Raw genomic sequence first — 21364 nt, forward strand, 5'->3', positions numbered from 1 at the left:
TGCTTAGTACGATCATGCTGGACAGAGTTATGAGCGATGCTAATGGCTGCTTTATTATCACAGTATAGCATCATGGGAAGATGGACAACAACACCAATATCTTGCAACAATCCTCTAAGCCACAAAAGTTCACAAATTCCTTGTGCCATGGCACGAAACTTTGCTTCAGCACTGGACCTTGCCTCAACATTCTGCTTCTTGCTACGCCACGTGACAAGGTTGCCACCCACAAAGGAACAATATCCAGAAATAGATTTTCGGTCAGTAGATCCAGCCCAGTCGGCATCAGTATAAGCTTTAACTTTTAGATGACCACTGGGAGATAAAAGGATCCCTTTTCCTGGAGCAAACTTCAAATATTGCAAGATGCGAAGAACTGCTTCCATGTGAGAGGAATAAGGATCATGCATAAACTGGCTTACCAAGCTCTCGGCAATGGCAATGTCTGGTCGTGTATGAGAGAGATAGATCAACTTGCCCACTAATCTCTGATAACGGCCTTTGTCAACAGGTTCACCCTCTTTCTCCCCAAGTCTTGTAGTGGGCTAGTAGCTTCCATGGGAGTATCTAACGGATGACTTCCTAACATTCCAGTCTCAGACAATAGATCTAGGATATATTTTCTTTGAGAAAGAAAGATGCTCTTTGAAGATCGAGTAACTAGAAAATATTTAAGAGTTCCCAAATCCTTTATTTCAAACTCACGGCCAAGGAAGAGCTTCAATTTGTGGATCTCATCACCATCATTGTCAGTCACTACAATATCATCAACATAGACTATGAGGATAGTTACCTTATCATCAACTCGTTTGATGAACAAGGTGTGATCAGCATTGCTTTGCTTGTATCCCACTGAAACCATAGCCTTATGAAATCTACTGAGCCAAGCTTTAGGTGACTGCTTCAATCTATAGAGAGCACGCTTCAGTTTACACACCTTGCCCTTGGTAGCATCACCCATGGTACTAAATCTCGTTTCGTTTCGGTGTTTCGGTCTGACCGAAATTTCCGAGATACCGAAATTTTGTCGAAATATGGTATTTTTCTGAGGGTGTAAAATGCCAAAATGACCGAGATTTCCGAAATTACCGAGATTTCCGAAACAAGATGACCGAAATTTCCGAAATATTGCATGTGACTTTTTCAATATCTCGCGATATATCGTGAGTCCACGATATTTCGTCGATATCTCACGAGATATCGTCGAAATATGGTATTTTTCCATTTCGGATTGGTATCGTATCTCGGACAGCTTGAGATATACGAAATTTGGCGAAATATCACCGAAATTTCGCGAGATTTTGAACTATGGCATCACCTGAAAAACCTGGAGGATTGTCCATATATACCTCTTCCTCTAGTTCTCCATGGAGGAAGACATTCTTCACATCCAATTGTTGAAAATCCCATCCAAGGTTCATAGCACAAGATAGCAATACCCTTACAGTGTTGAGTTTTGCTACTGGTGCGAAAGTCTCTTGGTAGTCAACTCCATATGTTTGAGTGAAGCCCTTTGCAACCAGACGTGCCTTGTACCAATCCACTGTTCCATCTGCCTTCTGTTTGACCACAAACACCCATTTACATCCCACTGGTTTTTCCCTGGAGGAAGAGCCACAAGATCCCACGTATTATTTTTGTTCAATGCTCTCATTTCTTCCAACATTGCTGCCTTCCACTTTCCATCCGTAGAAGCTTCATGCCAATTTTTGGGAATGGAAGCAGAAGAAAGAGAGGATACAAATACACGAAAAGAAGGAGAAAGAGAACTGTAAGAAACAAAACGAGAAATGGGATGCAAAGTGCAAGTCCTAGTACCTTTGCGTTGAGCAATAGGTAGGTCGGAAGAGGAAGGCTTGCCAAGAGGAGGATCTGGATCCTATGTCGGCAACTGGATAGGTATTGGTGCTATTGTGGATTGAAGCTGTCCTTTCCTGAAACATCTCTTTTTATAAGTGAGAATGTTGGAGTTGTCAATGGCCTTCTGAAATTTAATAATTGTTCTCGGTACTGGAGTCAGCTCCCCCTGAATAGGAACATCACCACCACTAGTTTCCTTGGTCTCCCCCTGTAAAGGATTCCCTTCGGGTGAAGGGGCAACAGTCAAAGGAGGCTGGGCAGCAGCCATAGAAGGCTGGACAGCAGCCATAGGAGGCTGGGCAGCAGCTATAGAACGCTGGACAGCAGCCATAGAAGGTTGGACAGCAACTGCAAGGGCCTGGACAGCAGGCACAAGAGGTAAAAGAAGGGGAACCTTAAGAGAAGGAACCACATCTTCACTAGAACTCTCCCCCTGAAGAGGTGGTGAAGAATACCATGTTAACAAAACTGATTTGGGGAATAATGCTTGAATGATCTTAGACAGACCCCAAGCCTTTATTTATAATAAAGAGATCAAAATTACATGGACAAAATTGTCCTTAATAGAGCCAACATGGCTGTACATAAGATAAAACATAGTAAAAAGTCCAGAATACCCCCCACGGTATTCTGGCCCATACAATCCAACACAGAACAATTTATAGATTTTGCAAGTTGAATAACGGATAAAAGACTTAACGGTTCAAGTCCTGGAAATAGCCTCTCCAGTAACAGGGGTAAGGCTGCGTACATTTAACCCTCCCTAGACACTGTTAAACGCGGGAGCCTTGTGCACTGGGTACGGCCTTTTAAACTTAAAGGTAATTGTGGGGCATGAAGAACTGAAGAAAGAGTCATGGATGAAGTAGGTGAAACTGTACTATGACTAGTCACTTGGATCGAAGATCCATTAGCAAAAATTACAGGAGAAGGATTTTGAATTTTATACAAAGAAGAAAACAATAGGTCTGATGTACCGTTCATATGAGTGGAAGCACCATGATCAATTATCCAAGGGGTTGGAGTTGTGGTAGTAATAAGTGCTAATGTACCTGTTTGTACAAGAGTAGCAGTGGCTGACTCAAGATTTTGGAGACGCTTAAATATTTGATTATAGTCATCCCGAGACATAGACCCTGATGAAGAAGCTCTTGATGAAGTGGTAAGATTGGTGTCACCAAAGGACAACTTTTCATTATTACCATCTAACCATTGCTGAGCCTGTTCTGGTTTACCATGTTTAGCCCAACATGTATCAACTATATGATTAGGCTTGCCATATAAGGTACATTGTTTGAAAGATCTATCTATCTGTTGTTCACCATGACCACTTGCACCATGGCCACAACCTCCTCCTTGAGCCACGACCCTTCCCAGGAAAATTAGAACTAGGGTTGCAAGTTTTGCCCTGTTGGCCCGAACCCGCCCTGAGCCCGAACAGAGCTTGGGCTGAGATATTTGGCCCTGAGGGCGGGTCAGGGCTGGAAATTTCTGGCCCTGAGTCAGGGTCGGGTTGGGCTAGGTTTGAGGCCTCGGGCTAAACTTGGCCCGGCCCGACCTTGTTTTAAGTTATACTATAAAATATATATTGATATAATATATATATTATAAACTTTAAACATCACCCACACTTTGTTATATAATATATTATATATGAAGACAATAAGTGATATAATACATTTTATTATAGTGTTATTTTACGTAAAATTAATAATTTTCTCCCCGGCCCATTCCAGCCCATGCATTTCCTTCCCCTCCCCATGATTAGGGCAAATCAGGGTAATGTAGTCCTAGATAGGTAGGAGACCTACTAGGAGCCAAACAACAGGATCAAATAACAAAAGGGGCTGCTGGTTCGAATGGACAGCACTAGGATTTAGGTCAATTCCTAGGGTTTGGGTTGGATATTGGGAAAGGGGTTTATAGGGTATTAATGGACAGGTCTAGGGGGTCAATATGGTATAAAAAGGTTAGGGTTTAGATGAGTTTTGAAATTCTACAATTTTGGGCAGAATTGAATTTTAGGGTTTTGAAAGACAAATAGGGGCAGCAGCTTGGGTCGAGTGTAGGGGGTGTTAAGGAGAGGTTGTGGTTTGAATTTGAAGTAATTCTAATGGTTAATTATAGCTGGGCAGCAAGATCTTGGGTTTAATGGAGTTAGGGTTTATGGGATTCAAACCAAAAATAAAGGGGATCGATTGGGGGAAAGGATTAGAGGGTTAGAAGAAGAAATTGGGTGTCAAACTTACTGGAGATTCCACTGGCAGCAGCTTGAACAGATGTGAAGGACAGAACCACCTTCGAATTGAAGAAGATCCTCCCAACCGTCACGGCGTAAGGAGTCAACCGGATTCCACCAGTCCCTTTCCACCTTGATAGAACCACAAGGATGCACACTCACAAGGAGCAACACTCAACAGAGCAGGGCAGCAACAATGGCAGCAAACAAGAGTTTTTCATTCATCAAATTCGTCTTCCATGATGGCCTCCCTTACAAACTTATATAGAAGACTCAAAAATAGACTTAGACACTAAAAAGGAATGGCCTAACCCTATCCCTAACCTATTAGGTAACTTAAACTGACTAGGAAACTAGAATACTAAAAGAAATAGACTCAAAACATGGCTGGACTTATAGAGTCCTAATCCAACCCAACTTACATCACATACCACTTAAGTTGTCACATGACCAGTTAACTAAGTCACATGATCACTTAAATTGAACCAATTTGAACCGGTTCAATTAAAAAAACATAAAAATAAACTAAGTACTTGGCTAATCCCGTATGCAACCTATATACCCCTAGTTTAGGCTCATTAAAGTGGCCTATTACATAGAAAACCCATGGGATCAAAGGCCCAACATACATATAACCCAACCCTAGATTTATTCCTAATAAAAGAAGCCCAGTTTGGTGATAATTATGCATCACAGGGTCAGCCTAGCACGACCCTGAGGGTGGGTCAGGGTTGGATTTTTCTGGCCCTGAGGCAGGGTTGGGTCGGGCCTGGGCCCATCTAAAGGGACTTTGGGTTGGGCTAGGGTTCTATAAAGTCTGGCCCAACCCGACCCTGTTGCAACCCTAATTAGAACCACGATCATGACCAACATTGAAAGTAGAACTTTCCTTAGAAGAGGAAGATACGTCAGTCTTAGAGGGAGAAATAAGGCATTGAAAGACGAGAGAAGGTCTCATTCAGGGAAGGCTCCTTCTCCCTAACAATATACTTGCTTTTCATTGATTGAAAACCATAATTTAATCCAGCCATGAACTTTGCAATCTGAAACTCAGCCTGTTGGATCTTCAACTGTTCCAGATCAGTATTGAGAGGTTGATGAATATTGAGCTCCTCCTAACAACAACAACTAAACCTTATCCAAACCAAACGGGGTCGGCTACATGGATCTTGCCCTCCAATTAGCTCTATTAGAGGTCATACTCGGTACAAGGCCTAAACTATGCATGTCTTTCCACACCACCTCTCCTAAGGTCATATTAGGTCTGCCCTTGGCTCTTTTAGTTCCTTCAATCTGAATCAAATCACTTCACCAAAGCCTCCGTTGAGCATGGCCACGCCACCTCAAACGACTTTCTTGTAGCTTACCATGTATCGGAGCTACTCCCAAATCTGCTCTAAGATGATCATTCCTTACTTTATCCTTTCTAGTTTTGCTACTTATCCATCTCAACATCCTCATCTCCACTACATTGAGTTTATCTATATGATGCTTCTTAACTTTCCAACATTCCGCACCATACATTATAGTCGATTGTATGACTAGCCTATAAAGTCTTCCTTTTATGTTTTAAAGGAATACGCTGTTCACACAATACTCCGGATGCACCTCTCCACTTCATCCATCCCTTTTTAAATCTTTGAGATATATCATCCTCTATAATGCCTTATTTATTTACGATAGAGCCCAGATATAAAAAATAATCACTTTGAGGTATCTCCTTATCATCAATATTGATCACCTCATTAACCGTCATAGTGTGGCTAAAGTTGCACACAATATACTCCGTCTTTATGTACGATAGAGCCCAGATATATAAAATAATCACTTTGAGGTATCTCCTTATCATCAATATTGACCACCTCATTAACCGTCATAGTGTGGCTAAAGTTGCACACAATATACTCAGTCTTTGTTCTACTTATCTTAAGATCTTTTGATTTCAAGGTTGATCTCTATAACTCCAACTTGGCATTAATCCCTGCTTTTGTCTTGTCCACTAATTAATGTTGCCCCTTATTGTTTCTCTTCAACGAACTTAGTATTTTTAATCAATATTCTCCTTTATTCTTGCTCTTACATTTCTAACTTGTTTTTAATTAAGTTGTAAGTTTGTAAACTACGTAGAATAGCAAGGAACAAAAAATTGAAGGGTCTAAGGGAACTAAACATGGAAGTGTGAGATAGAAAATTCAAGGGTCATGAGGTGGAAAGTATAGCTTATGCACAATGCAATGTGGTATTTTATAAGTCTGTTTCATAGAACGTCACTGGAAGATGCATATGAAACTTAAGGGTTTTAACCTTTGATTTTTGGTTCATAAATCGTAGACCTAACCATCCAACCAATTGAGCCATGGGCCACATTTATCTTATGCAATCCATGTCTTGTCATGGTTCTATCATTTTCAAAAATTTTCTAGAGCATGCTAACCTTTCGACATTTCAGCGACATATACATATAATGTTCCTTTTCATTAGACATAGCCTTTAGAGTTATAAAGTTGTTCCTTAAGCAAATTCAGGTACCTGAATATTCTCCATCTCTAGAAGAAGAGGGTATTTGCAAGGCTGCTTTTGAGCTGATTTTTGCTTTTGATGAAGTCATCGCCCTTGGACACAGAGAAAGTGTAACCGTTGCACAGGTAAAGCAGTACTGTGAGATGGACAGTCACGAAGAGAGATTGCACAAACTGGTAATGCAGAGCAAGATCAATGAAACCAAGGACATCATGAAGCGCAAAGCTAGCGAGATTGACAAAAGCAAGGTATTACAAATTTTTCCAGTTCCAGGTTCTGAGATTGCTTTATTGTTTGTACTGCATTATTTTTTTTTTTCCCCGTTTCATGCTCATTTCCTAGGGTTTCAAGTTCTAAGCTATTGTCTTGCATATTTGTACTTATATCTTCTGCAGATTGATAGGACTAGAAGTGAAAAGGGGGGTTATATGTCTCTCCAATCGGCAGGTTCAGGAAGAATTGAGAATAGCTTTTCCGAAATGAGCATATCTAGTAGTAGCAGTGGTTTTGGAGGTGGATTGAGTACTGAAGTGGAAACCTTTTCTAGCAAGTCCAAAGGTTTGTGCCTATTTGCCTGCGTGAAGTCCATAATGTTGTTGCTATATGGACTTTATAAATATCAATATAAGTTGCCTGGTTGTGTCTGAAGAAGCTGATCCTTCTTTCTTGAAAACCATGTAAATGACCTTACTAATTTTCATCTGGTGGAACTTTCTAAGCACTTCCACGTACATTATCAGGTCGTCCCTCTGCATCTGCCACTGCTCCTCCCAAAGGGCTTGGTATGAAGCTTGGCAAAACACAGAGGACAAACCAATTCTTGGAATCTCTTAAAGCTGAAGGTGAAGTGATTCTTGAGGACATGCAACCAACTGCTAGTCAGGCCGTATCAGCTGCTCCACCACCAACTGATCCTATCACATTGACTGTTGAAGAGAAGCTTAATGTGTCACTGAAGCGAGATGGTGGGGTCAGTAACTTTGATGTTCAAGGTACCCTTTCTCTCCAGATTCTTAAGCAGGAGGATGCATTTATTCAAGTCCAGGTAAATTTTCTCTCCGCTTTAATCCACCTGCTTACAGTGAAATGTTCGGTTGTTGTGGCATCTAAGTTTGGCCTGTTATCTTCAACTGAATTTCATATTCCTGAAGAATTTGTAACCATCACAATTGGGAAAGTCTTCATTACGATTAAGACAAAGCATCCATCACAACTTATCTGATATGCTTATATTTAAGGACTTCTTAAACCGCAGGTTATTTAACAGTATACTTGAACAGCAGCTGTTAAAATGGATTATTTTCATATTTTATTTTTGGATTAGAAGAGAGTACAATGAGTACATTTATGTGACAAAACTAAATGAGATGAGTGACAGTCCTCTCAAAAGATGTATGAGAACACCTATACAGTAGGGTGAAAAAAACAACCTCGCCCTAGAAAAAAAAAAGGCAGATTTCTAGATACTTCTCAGCCATAAATACTGATTGCCTGGTTTAGTTCGAAACTGGTGCAGTTTTATGATCTGATGCAGATCCAAGGTACACAACCACTACTGCAGGAAGAAGACCAGACCATAACCTTAGCTTGATGTTCTGGTTTGGATTGAGCCAATTTTCCTGGCTTGCAGTTCAGGTTGGTCTGCCTGAAGAACCAGGTTGTGGGGTCTATCTAGGAATTTTATTTTGTTATCTATTTTCTTTATTGTTTCCTTGTAAAGGCTGGAATCTCCATTATTAATTCCAGACCTGTAAGCTGTATTTTTTAATAGAGTCCTAGTCAGCACTGGATACTCTCACATAGCCTGCACATGGAGAGGTTCCTAGTATTTTTCTGCTTTCTTCTGTTTCCTAATGTGGTCATGCTTATCCAGCTTTCCTGAACCATTCATTACTGGATTTTAGTAGTGTACATAAACAATAGGAGGCTATAACCCCCCCCCCCCCCCCAACCACCAATTTTAAGTTGAATGAAGCTTGGCTTTCACCTCAACATTCTGTGGTGATTCAGTAGTTGGGTTGGTGGTGATTCCTGATTCATATCCCCCTTCTTTTATCTTCTTCTTATTCTGTTCTTCAATCAAGTGACAGGTCAGTTTCTACTTCAGTTATTTTCTATTCTGTTGGGTTATTCTGTCCTATATTTCTTCTAGTTTCTATTCATACTTTTAGTCCGGAAGCTGGTTAATTTTCTGATACTTTTCATTAGCCCATATTCTGGTTTATTCACTGATCATTATTGGTAATACACTAATACCGTGATAGATCATACTCTGATTCCTGATTAAAACTAGTATTTTATTGATATTAAATTTTCTTCTATTTATGTTTCCTTGTTCAAGTTTGATTCTTGAATATCTTCCAATCTAGCCTTCAAAATATGTTGAAGCTTCTCTGAAATAGTCTCATAGTCTAAAAGACCACTTGACCAGCTTTTGGTCTGATTCTGACTTGTGACTGCTGAGATATTTAAAATCTCCAACTGTGGTTGATTTCTTAATCCTGCAATTTTGGAAATTTCTGTTGGTTTTTAAGCCCTAATGTCGTAGGTAACTTGGAACCACATTATGATCCTTCAAAAAGAGAATCGTTAGAGAAACAGTATAAAGTTTGAAAAATCTCTTCTGATGGCATGCTGCAGAGTCAGATTTGTTATCAGAAATCTAAAAAATTATGATCTTTGACATAACCAGAAAACAAGGGAACAGAGATCCCATGACACTTTGTTTCATGCTTGTCTCATTTGTTTGCATCTATACATCACAGTTCAAAGATCAGGAGGGCAGGCCCATTGCTGTTAAAACAAAGAGATGAAATGGGAGCAGATGCTGCAAGAAAGGGGCAGTAAATCAGCAAATAGCCTATTGATTCCTCCTCATCCCCACACAAACTACATCTATTTTGCGTATTCCATTTTTGCTGATGGGTTCTTTTGTGGAGTGATATTCCTTAAAAGCAATTTAATGGAAGAATCTTACATGGTCAAAACTCGTTCTTTTGAGGACAATCTACTGCTCTAGTCATTTTTTGGCATCTATGATCATGTATGCTCCTAAACCTACTCTCTGGAATCCCTCGATTGAATTATGGAACTACTCTGGAGTCTGGATTGCTGCTGAGGTCTTCCAAGTTTGGTCCTGGAACCTAGGACAATGTAGAAGTGCTTACTGAGGTTCCTACTTCATGCAGTTCACAATGTGTTTTATCCACCACAATAAGAAATTATGTAGTTGCTTTCATCGGTAAATATAATTTCGTTGTGGTACAGCATTCCGTGGGGTTGATAGAGACCCCTTCAATAAGAGTTCATTTGCAGAATGCTGACCGACAATATGAACACCTAGGTTCTCTTGCTGTATAGGTTCTGTTTTTTGTGGCTAGATGACAAAGGAATTTATTAAGAAAAGAAGACCAGCGTATAACACATGTAGCAAAACAACAACGACAAGAGCCTGAAGCCCAAAAAATCGATAAAAGGACTTTATAATTAAGAATTTTGCAATTAATGTTTGTTAGTTTTTGTTTCTGGGTATTTTTTGCTTGAAACCAATTTGTAAGGACTAGCACTGGGCAAAAACTTTGTCCAGATAGGATTGATTGTTTCATTTATTATAATCTTATACACCATATGACAACTTCATACTTTTGGCTTACGAGTGATTACCATGCTTGATTTTATTGTTCAGATTGAAGCTGGGGAAAACGCTAGCATCGTTTTCAAAACTCACCCTAATATCAACAAAGAGTTATTCTCCAACGAAAATATTCTCGGCTTGAAGGATCCTAATAGGCCTTTTCCGACTGCTCAAGCTGGTGATGCAACAGGAGTTGGTCTTTTGAAGTGGAGAATGCAGAGTGTGGATGAGTCAGTCGTGCCATTGACAAGTGGGTTTCGATTCATTACATAATTACTTTGTCTGATATTGTCTCTTTCTCTCTCTCTCTCTCGCCCCCTCCCCCCCTTTCTGCTTTCTATTTGTTTAACCTAAATTATTTATTTTACAGTTAACTGCTGGCCCTCTGTATCTGGAAGTGAAACATATGTCAGCATAGAATATGAATCTTCATCGATGTTTGACCTGCAAAATGTTGTGATATCGGTACCTCTTCCTGCACTTCGGGAGGCACCAACTGTGAGGCAGATTGATGGGGAGTGGAGGTGGGTGTTTTCAATTTATTATTCCAACTTTCCCAGGAAGTATTTTTGGATTGAAACACTTGGGTACAATCATAAGTTCAGGGGGGGGGGATTCATTCAGACACCTTTACTGGGAGCTGTTTCCATCACACCTGCCACTTTTCAGCCACATGGACTAATGATTTAGTAGGGTGACTGTTGGATAGATTTGAGACTCCCTTGGTAGGCCACCTGTCAAGTTTTGTGCTGTATCTTAAACTATGAGTCACCATGTGTGGGTTTTTTCACTTTGATTTGTCCGTGGTTCCTGTTGAGTTCACTTCCTAGACTTTTCAAACATTATTATTGTTAACTTGTTTCATGTTTATGAGTCTGTGATAAACTGTTTTTATATCTTCTCGAAACATTGTTCTCTCAAATAAGCTTTATTTCCATCTAGATGTTGCATAGTTGTCGACGCCTAGACTTCCAGGCACATTGTTTTCCTTGGTCTCCTAGGCACCTTGTTGTTATCACCATGTATCCTGGCCCCCTCCAATGCCTTTTGTTGCGTAGACTCCGTGACAACTATGATATGTAGTGACTTGGAATATCTGTAATTCCATATGGTCTGTTTTGCCTACAATGGCTTAGTCAATGAGATTCCTTATAACAGTTGTAAGTGGTTCCAAGGATGTCTTATAGAGCACTGGGATGACATTGCTCACTTGTTTATTTATTCTTACTTACAGGTACGATGCAAGGAATTCCACATTGGAGTGGTCCATACTACTTATTGATGGGTCCAACCGCAGGTCGACAAGATTTTTCTCAACTTTTTGTTTCATCCCTATACCAATTAATAATTGGCCTCTGATGTCTGAATTTGTGCTGTTTATTTTTGCCAGTGGGTCAATGGAGTTTGTTGTTCCTCCGGCAGATACATCTATTTTCTTTCCCATTTCAGTCAGGTTCACTGCTGCAAAGACATTCAGTGATCTAAAGGTGTGTAAATTCAAAATCAGAATGGACAGTTTTTGGTAGTTAGAGCTGTTTCTATCAGCACCCCGGGAACATCTGAAGGCATAGTAATCATTACTCTGGACCATAGGCATTTTAGTTATTTTTTACTTTAGGGTGTAGACACTAGACAGGTTCAGTGACTCCTGTCATCTGTATGTTTGGCCAGGTTTTGGTTTTAGTTTTAGTTTCCAATAGCAACGTGTGTATATGCTTGAAGGGTTCTTCTAAGTGATCTTTTCAGTTTCTCCTTCCTTTATTTTGAAAGGGCTGGACTGAAATAAATGAAGAGCCCTTCTAAAGGTGGGAGGTCTGGTCTTCCTTCATCATTGGGCTTTTGGGCATTGTGAGAGATGGGGGGTTCTGAGATGTTGCATCTCTTAATCTCTCAAGTTCTTCCGTATCTGAGTGAATGCATATGTGTTTGTGTGTGCGTGTGCGTGTTCTTGTGCCTTTTTTTTTTAAGGTTATAATTTCATTTCCGAGTGAGAAATTCCATTTTTCAATTCCTCTCTCTCTCTCTAGGATTGATTGATAGAAATGTTGCATTTTTTGTCCCCATTCTGTATGAATGTTTGATCATGACCATCTATTATATATTGAATACTGTTACAAAAGATAAGGGATAAAACATCCTTTCCTTTTTCTTTTCTAAACATTGAAAAGTAAAATCTTGCAGGTCATGAATATACTGCCACTTAGAGGTGGTCCTTCTTCAAAGTTCTCTCAGCGAACACAGTTGGTCACAGAGAGCTATCAGGTGGTGTGATTTTGATGAATATGATGACAAGTGGTTGAGGCCTGCGCTGCTTTCAAAGTGGTGATTTCTTCACTGGCTTGTTTGATGTTTTCGGCATATAAATGTATTCATCCATGGCGAATTTTCACTGTTTTCTTGCTATGAAAGTTAAGCTAAGTAGTGTTATTTCAAGGTTGGGTTTGCTTCTTCAGGTATTTTTCCTATTAGTGTTGAAAAATACTAAAACACTAGCCATATGAGAGTGAAGAGTGTATCCTTCATCTGAATTCTGAAACTGTTGGGAAGTTCCCCACATTTCGTTGTCATCTATCTAGAAAATTATATTATGGTAATAGGATGGACACTGAATTTGAATAGCCTGGATATTGTTTGAAAGGAGTTTCTTAGATGATGTTCTTAAAACAATCCACACATTGTGCCGTTTCTTTGTTTTCTTTAGTTTTTGCTCTTTATTTGTGGCCCACAATTCTCTATCTATAACCAATTTTGATCAATTAGAGATTATATTTTGGCCTTTACTTATCCCAGTCATTGGAGGCTTCTCGTCATTGTCCTTCATCTTCTCCACCTGGTTGCTTGTGGACAGAACTTCAGATCGAGTGGACCTGAAAAATTGGATTGATTCACTTGGAAGATGATTCGTTTCTACTTGGCTTTAGGATTAAAAATCATGAAATTTTTGCCCTTAGAAGATGTTTTGGCAGCAGTGGCTGCTCGACAGACCTCTGCAACTTGTCTCTCACCTACTCACACTGTCTGCCCTCTTTAATTTATCTCGTCTGGCCACACCAGAACTCACCTACATGATTAGTGCTCTTTCATGTGTTGAGATGTTTGGACTTACAGAAGTATAATCTCACATTAGTTAAGGTTTTGGGGTTGGACCCTCAAGTGATATTTCGTGGGTCATTTCAATTTATTAAATATGGTATCAGAACCAGGTTCTTTTGTTATCCTCTTTACGATATATATTCATGTATATATTTAAACTACACATTTATATCTATGTATATCATGAAATTATACGTGTTATAGAGGTATAATCTCACATCAGTAACGCTATAATGCCCCTCAACATCATTGATTGTGGCAGGGTGGGGGCAAACCTAGGGATGTAAATGGATATTTGTAAATTCGTATTTGATTCGCGTTCGTATCCGTTTAGGAGAATCCGAATCCGTCCAAAACTAATCGGATACGAATATGATAACCTATCTGACCGATTATTATCCGATTTGTTTAGTAGTCCGACGGTAATAAAATATCTAAAATATAATTTTGTGTTTGTCTATCCTTTTAAGTTATCTTATTGGATTTTGTTATCTTATTTTTATAAATTTATAAATTAAGATAATGTGATTCTTTTTCTAGATTTGCTATTGGTTTATATATGTTGTTTTATGCAATGTGATACATGGAATTACATATCTATTAAAAAAATCAAAAGTAAAAAACGTAAGAGAATACAAGACTAAGAAGAGTAGAAGAAAAGGTAGTTACTGAACTCTCAAGTCTCAACCCTAACCCTTATCATAAAAACTGTAAATATGTTAACGGATAGTCGAAAAATTGTATTTGATCCGTATTCATGTCCATTTAGGAGAACCTGTATTCAAAAAATCACTATCCGGAAATTATTCGAATTCATCCGAAAACCGATAGGATATTATCTGAATCCGTCCGAATATAATCAGATACGAATATGATAATGCCACTATCCAATCGAATTCAATTCGTTTACATCCCCACCCATTCTTTCTTACTCTCTTGTGTGACCAACGTGAAGACTCGGTCTATGCCTGTACGTGCAATCCGTATCCATACCCTTCTCCCTTTCCTGACGATTCAGAATTTCAGATTAATATGTTATTTTCTGAGTCAAATAAAGGAAGTGATACTTTTCTCTAAAAGGTCCAGCCTCGGGTTTTCCTTTTTTTGTTTTTGTTTTGGTGGATAGTTAGGTCCAAGGAGAGTTGAATTCATGACCTCTTAATTGTGAAGTTTCGATCCTTGTCAAGTGAGGTACTCCTGGGGTTCACTAACTTTATAGTTGTTCTGTTTAAGTGTCTTCTACAATGGAATGAAGAAAAAAAGTGTGACATTACTTCAGCTATCCCTCAATCGGCTATCCCTCAATCCAAGAAAAAAAAAAGAGGAAATAGTAAAAAGTTTCTCTTCAGTGTGGGTATAGAGAATCTCACCGCTGGGATCTCATAATTATTCCCCTATATAACCAAGGTTCGAAATGCTTTTGGAACTATTTCAATAATTCCATCTAACCACTAAAATTCAAGAATGAAGCGATTCTCTCTTCACCATGGATTTAGGCATCAATGTTGTATCGTCAAATATGTATCAGTATCGTTGGATGGATCAGGTATACTGGCCATACTGTGGGTTGCTGTTGAATTTGGGCCCGATTTTGGCCAGGTTGATATCAGCCAATCCAGATCGATACTATGTTGATACCAATACCTAAAACTCTATTGTGTAGCAAATTCAACAATGAAATATGGTAACAAGTTATATTTCTAACCTAGAGGTGAGCCCTTTCTTTATTTATTTATTTTTCCCCTTCTAATGTAGTCCCTTACTTTGTTTGACTTTGACGATATAAGCATAAATTGTTTTGGGATAGGATTGGCATTCTATCAACTTTCGTTAAACTAGTGGTATATACCAGTTACTGGGCAAGAGGTCTTTTCAAAAGAGAAAAAAAGAAAGGATAACACATGCTAGGCACACTGACAGCATGTCCAATCTTTTCCTTTTTTCTAAGGTAAAATGATAGAAAACTGTTCTCTACGCCGGGATATAGGCTGGGGGCGGGCGAAATGAGTGTTGCACCCCCTGAATGGCTCAAATGATGACCCCACCCCACCCCATATGTCTAAGTGTAGCGTGGTAGCCTGGATCTTTATCCTCTTAGATTCCTGTCTGGTACAGTTCATCCAGTTTTTCTCATAGGGGGCGGAAATGACTACCTTATTCTTTGTCCAAACACATTGCCCTGGGTGGGGTCCACCCCCTCTTATTAGATGCACTAGGGAACTATACCAGACAGAGAACCTGAGAGGATAATTTTTTGCATGCATTCCATGCACGGATCTTTATCCTATTAGTTGGTTTCCTGCCCGATACAGTTCGTATGATTTCTCTCATAAAGGAATGCAGAAATGACCATCTTATCCCCTACGGTCCCTCGCTCCCTTATTAGAGGCACTAGGGAATTGTACCAGACAGGAAACTCATAGGATAATTTTCCCACATGAACTTCGATGCAAAGAACATCGCCCCAAAACGATAACAGGTATATTTGACCTTTGGTTACAAGTTACATCACCAACCAACTTGTCAAACGCCTTTTCAAAAATAAAAAATTAAAAAACTTGTTAAAAGCATAAAGAAATATTTTAAAATCCCTGTGAACTCTCCCATTTCACAATATTACAAACGACAGCAACACGTGCACTCAAAGATTACAGAATTTGGAACCCCAATCCCCACGGCAGTTGTTAAATAATTAATAATGTCAGCTTAGTCATCACTTGATTCCATATTTTCGTGGTTCTTTTGCATGGTCTTGAGTATCGGTATCCGTATCAGTTTTGATCGATATCGATATACAGGTAAGAGATTATTGCGTGGTCACGTAGCCCTGCATCAGCATAGGTGTCAATGAAACGTGTGCAGGGGCATTCACATGGAAGATATATTTTTTTTCTTTGAAGAGGGGTGGGGTGGTAATTTTCCATACTCCTATGATTAAGCAGGATCCATGCAAACAAGCAACGTTTTTTTTCCGTTGATATATATACAGATAGATCATATCGGGTTGGATCGAATCATTTTACCCTTAAAAATACTTTTTTTAGATCATTTTACCCTTTCTTATATCGATACCACCGGATACCACCGCTATGGTATCAATCAAGTATTGATATCTTTTTTTTTTTTTTTTGGTAAACAATATTGATATCAATCACAGCTAATATCACTACGAATGGCCGACCGGATATTGATACCTTGAATCATACTCTCTTGATTCAAATGAAGGTTTGCAGTTCGTAATTCTTGACCTTTTGGGTTTTTTGTAATGGTTTCTTTCATCCAAGTGAAGCAATATATCTTGGTGAAAGTTTTTCAATGCCAAGTGTAGAGAATTTAGGGACATTGGTCTTGGACTGATGGTTGGGATCACTGATCGTAGTAGTGCTTAGGATATGTTAGTCTTGAGTTCGATACCCCTCCTCTCCTATCGCCTGCATCAATTCAGGTCTTTTATGAAATAAGTGTTGGTCCTTCGTGGCCCCTTTCTAAACCATTGTGGGTCTGTCCTTAGTGGGCCCCCTTGAGTCATTCTTAGTGAGCTCATGAAATCTCTATACCCATGGTATAGACATTTTTTTCTTTTTTGGGGTACACAGCATAGATAAACTTGATCCATACATTTTTATGGATTTTTTTTATTTGATTCTTGAATTAGCCAGGCATCCATCGCAATTAATTAATAAAGAAGAGATTAAAATCACTTCATCCATGATTTGTAGGTTCTCTTCATAAATCATAAATGAAAGCAGTTATAGCTAACTTGTGAACTAGTTAATAGTTATTTAGCAAATTGCATGTTTATGATAATAGAAAAAATGAGAAATTTTTTAAATCAATTTTATATATGCCAAATTTGATGGCATATCTCAAAATTATATGCAAACACTATGCATACGTCAATATTTTTATTCAAATAACATTCTAGTATGGGCAATCTAGAAATTGTATTCTAAAAATTAAGTTATAACTTATAATAGGGGATATCATCTTAAAACTTAATTGTTAATTAATAAAGACAATAAGGTCGGCTATATGGTTGAGTTGACAAAGCAAATTTGATATGTGACTGATCTATCTATTCGAATTGTCCATAATTCATGCATCTTGAAATTAGGTTATGGGAAAAAGAACACAACTTGATCGTGCGCTCCTACACCCAAACACATTGGCATGTGCTTCCAATGCAAGGGCCACACGATCAAGCACAACATTCTCTCTCCCTTAGATTATATTACATTTTAAAAAAATGGGCAAAATCTTTGTTTAAAAAAAAAATAGACGAGGGTTTCTTCGTATAGAAAGCTAGATCTACATATGCTTGCTTCGAATAAAAAGATCGATATGCTTATAGACAAAAAGAGATGGATATAGTTGCCTGTAACTAAACCAAATAAGGTTGTTTTTTCCTTATTTGGTTTAGAGTTGGGACTTTCGAGCAAGCTGAAAAACTATAGTGCACGCGTTAGCGCAACGGTCCTCTACGATTAGCTTTACTCCGCCCAAGTGCTTGCCCCCAAGTTAAGTAGTTGTAAACAAGTAACTCCATGAGTGACTCACTTTTACTCTAATAAGGGCTAACGCCCCCCTAAACGAGTAAGTAAAGGCCTTAACTTTCATAGCGTGGTACAACTTTTTGACTGCCCCTTTACTTTACGTCTATGGTGCTTGCCTTACTTATTTAGGGGCTAGTGACCTTTTGACCATATCTTGTTGACTCAGTCAATTAGATATGGAACTGAAAGTACTAGGTAAACTCTGGCACCGAACACGAGAATAGGAAGTCTTTATCTACACGGATTTTTAAAATAAAATTTACCACATGACAGATCATATGAAACCTAAATTTTATGGACGAGTGTAACATATGCTCCTTACTCACATCTCAAATTTCAGTTCAATTGGACTTTACAATCTAACAAAATAGACCTTTTGTACTCTACTATAATCATGTACATATATAAATGGGGATGCATGCCAATATACGAGAAAGTATTTAGTCGAATCAGGATATGAGATCTGACATATGGTTAATCAAAACCATGTCCCTCCCTATCAAATGGTCATAATTTTCACATCATATGTTCACATAACTAAAAATAACTTCCAAAACATGCCAACCCTCCATGTTTCACATGTCACCAAGGATTTAAAACTCAGAATTGAGGATTGAATCAGTCCAAAAAACCCTAAAATCGGCCTTTTAAATCCATGGTTTAAAAAATCAGTATCGGATCGATTGGATTGGGAGATTTGTATCAAAATTGACTCTGACTGATCCGACTGATTCACACCAATTCCTGTCAATTCATGTCAGTTTTTGGCCGATTCGAATGGGAATCAAAATTGGCACTAGCCGGTTCAATTACCAATTACGTTTTGAAACCCTATTCAGATTTGAAGCCTAATGATCCAATCCCAAAAACCTTAGAATTAACAGCTCCGAAATGGCCGGAATCGGATCGGTCACTTTCTCACCATATCGCACGCGGACACACGTGCGCGATTCTCCCCACCCATAAAAAAGGGCAGCTGAAGCCCTCCCCCAAAACAGGTCAAACCACGTTTGTTGCCGACGCGACATGTAAAAAGCTCTCGGCCGTTGATTTTCTCCAGTGGTTACTAACTAAAAAGGTGAAAACTACGGCGTGGAAGTAATGTCCTCACCAGTCACCCCTTTCTGTTTTCTATTTTACGCTATTAACCCCTCCCAAAACTAATAATAACAAACCACCCCCTCCGTGAGGGACTCGCGAGAGGTACCCGCAGCCGCCCGTCATTGGCGTTCTATGGAGAAACGTGTCCATTTCTCATTGGTCCCCTGAGACATGTTGGGCTGCTAGTCTGGTACTTTGTCTGTATCGAATTATCGACTTCTCACGGGTTACCCTTTTCCCATGTGTTCTAAACCGACGGTTCTAGATTACGAAATTGCCCTCCTTTTATCTATCGAATGACAAAATTGTCTCTACTCCAAGACTATCATAATTACACGACTACCCCTTTGTCATTATATATGTTTTTTTGATTGGGCACAAGCACAACATTGATATACCGCAAACTAGCACCCGTTCTGTCTATTTCTCTCTTCCCCGTTAAAAGGATTCCCTTATTTCTTCACTAATTTATTACACACCGACGGTTTGTCTATCCCTCTCATTAATTTTTCTTGAAAAGAAAGTAGCACAACCCACTAAAATCCATGTTATGTGGGAGAGGTAGGGTCCACATTAAATTACCATGTGTCAAATTTGTTGTCTAAATCCCTATCATTTGATCCATTTGTCTTGATTGGTTCTTAGGTATTTTCAACTGCCAATCTATTTTAGTCATAATTTTTTACCTTTTAATTGAACTTTGACTTCTTTTTTTTTCATATCCGAAGTTTAGATTGGACTAAAATTTGCCTAAGTAAATGGAGAATGGTAACACTTACCTATATATCAAATTTTAGTTTTAGATGAGTTGTCACATCGGAATAGTAAGTGGGTTGTGCTGCCAAGCCAAGCAACACGATTGTTCTATTATTCTCACTCTTCAACCATTACCCTAAACAAAGAACAAATTCTAGGGGGCAAAATCTTCATTTTAGGGGAGAAGAGGAGAGAGATAGACATAGGGGTTGGAGGCATGGATCAGGATCGTCTCCAGGGAGCCCAGCGCCCAAGGTGCTGCCAGGGAACATTCAGCGGTTGAGTTGTGCTGCACACATCTCAGCACATGTCTAGGGTTATGTGCGACACAGCCCAACGGCTGGCAGCACCCTGGGCATGCTGGGCTCTCTGGAGACGAGCTAAACTCTGGAAGCATAGGGTGCGTTATTGAATAGAAACATTGTCCCACATAACAAATAGGAAAAAGTTTTTCCATCACCGTGTGAGAAGGAAAATTCATAATTTAACCATCATTATTATTATCCCTATTAGTTGAAGGTTCATAGTAATTGTCTTTTTCATTTATAAAACCCATTTTACTTCAATTAATGCCCATGATAAAAGATTTTTGTGTTTTTTTTTTTAACCGTAGGTGAAGGAAAACTACCCCCTAATTAATATTAGGCAAACTGTTTAGACAAGAATTGTGAACATTCTCCACTCTAGTCTTAGTATTTAGATAAAAATAGTAGAACAATTCAAATAATTTCTTCACAGAAATACTACAAAAAACTACAAAGAAATCTTAGCATTATTAATAAAATAGAATATTAATGAATTAAAATAGGATATAGCCCATGTTGGAAAGCTCTTTTATAATCCAACACATTCATAATATGAGATACGATAATGCGATAATTCCAACATTAGCTAGAGTACTACAAGTTGGTTTGCTTACATTTTACCTTGTATCTTTTAATTATATATTTATTTGCCATTATATTACACTTTGTATTTTCATATGAAAGTGATATTAAGCTTTACTATTGGGGAGATTGGGGAGGGAGGGGGTTTAAGAAAATCACTATATTACATTAGATTTTTATCTTCTAGAAGAGAGTTCTCAGAGTAAACGGTGTACGAGAACTCACCAATAAGGTACAACGAACGGTATCATACATCAGAAGGCGATGAGATCACTCATGTGAAAAGGAGAGGGAAAGACTACCTTATCTTGACAATTCTGAGAATCTTTTCTTTTTGTTTTAAGGGGGAGTGACATTGCCTACTGCATGGCCATTGCATCAACGTCAGGGCCAATGAGAACGTGCACAAACACATCCAACAAGATGAGATCTTTTATTTACAAGGAGTGGACAGTCATTTCATCCTTCCTGTGTATTGGGCTTTTTTTTAAATCAACTATATTGAATTAGCTAATTATCATTTGGGTAAGAAGAAAAAAGGGCGTAGGGTATTCATGTAATTTCGACAAGAGCAAACAGTTATTTGTAATTCCAAAGGACCCCTCAGGATCCTCACGCAATTTTCTATCTTTAATTTTTAGTTTTTAAAAATATATATTTTTTTCCGCGAACGAACCACTTTTTCTCTCTCTGTTTGGCGGGTATAAAAACAGAGACAGAG

General features: G+C 38.7%; 1 protein-coding gene across 1 annotated transcript in view; it reads left to right on the top strand.

Moving 5' to 3' along the window:
- LOC122658728 (coatomer subunit delta-2-like) overlaps nt 1–12890 on the top strand; it is a 29107-nt gene extending 16217 nt beyond the window's left edge. The window contains exons 5-12 of the mRNA XM_043853817.1: nt 6625–6867; nt 7015–7177; nt 7360–7664; nt 10305–10503; nt 10624–10777; nt 11488–11550; nt 11644–11740; nt 12435–12890. Of these exons, the coding sequence (XP_043709752.1) occupies nt 6625–6867; nt 7015–7177; nt 7360–7664; nt 10305–10503; nt 10624–10777; nt 11488–11550; nt 11644–11740; nt 12435–12524 (1314 nt within the window). The 3' untranslated portion in view covers nt 12525–12890. The remainder of the gene's footprint in view (nt 1–6624; nt 6868–7014; nt 7178–7359; nt 7665–10304; nt 10504–10623; nt 10778–11487; nt 11551–11643; nt 11741–12434) is intronic.
- The last annotated feature ends 8474 nt before the right edge of the window (nt 12891–21364 follow it).

The sequence above is a fragment of the Telopea speciosissima genome, chromosome 4 (genome assembly GCF_018873765.1).
Source record: "Telopea speciosissima isolate NSW1024214 ecotype Mountain lineage chromosome 4, Tspe_v1, whole genome shotgun sequence".
Taxonomy (NCBI): Eukaryota; Viridiplantae; Streptophyta; class Magnoliopsida; order Proteales; family Proteaceae; genus Telopea; species Telopea speciosissima.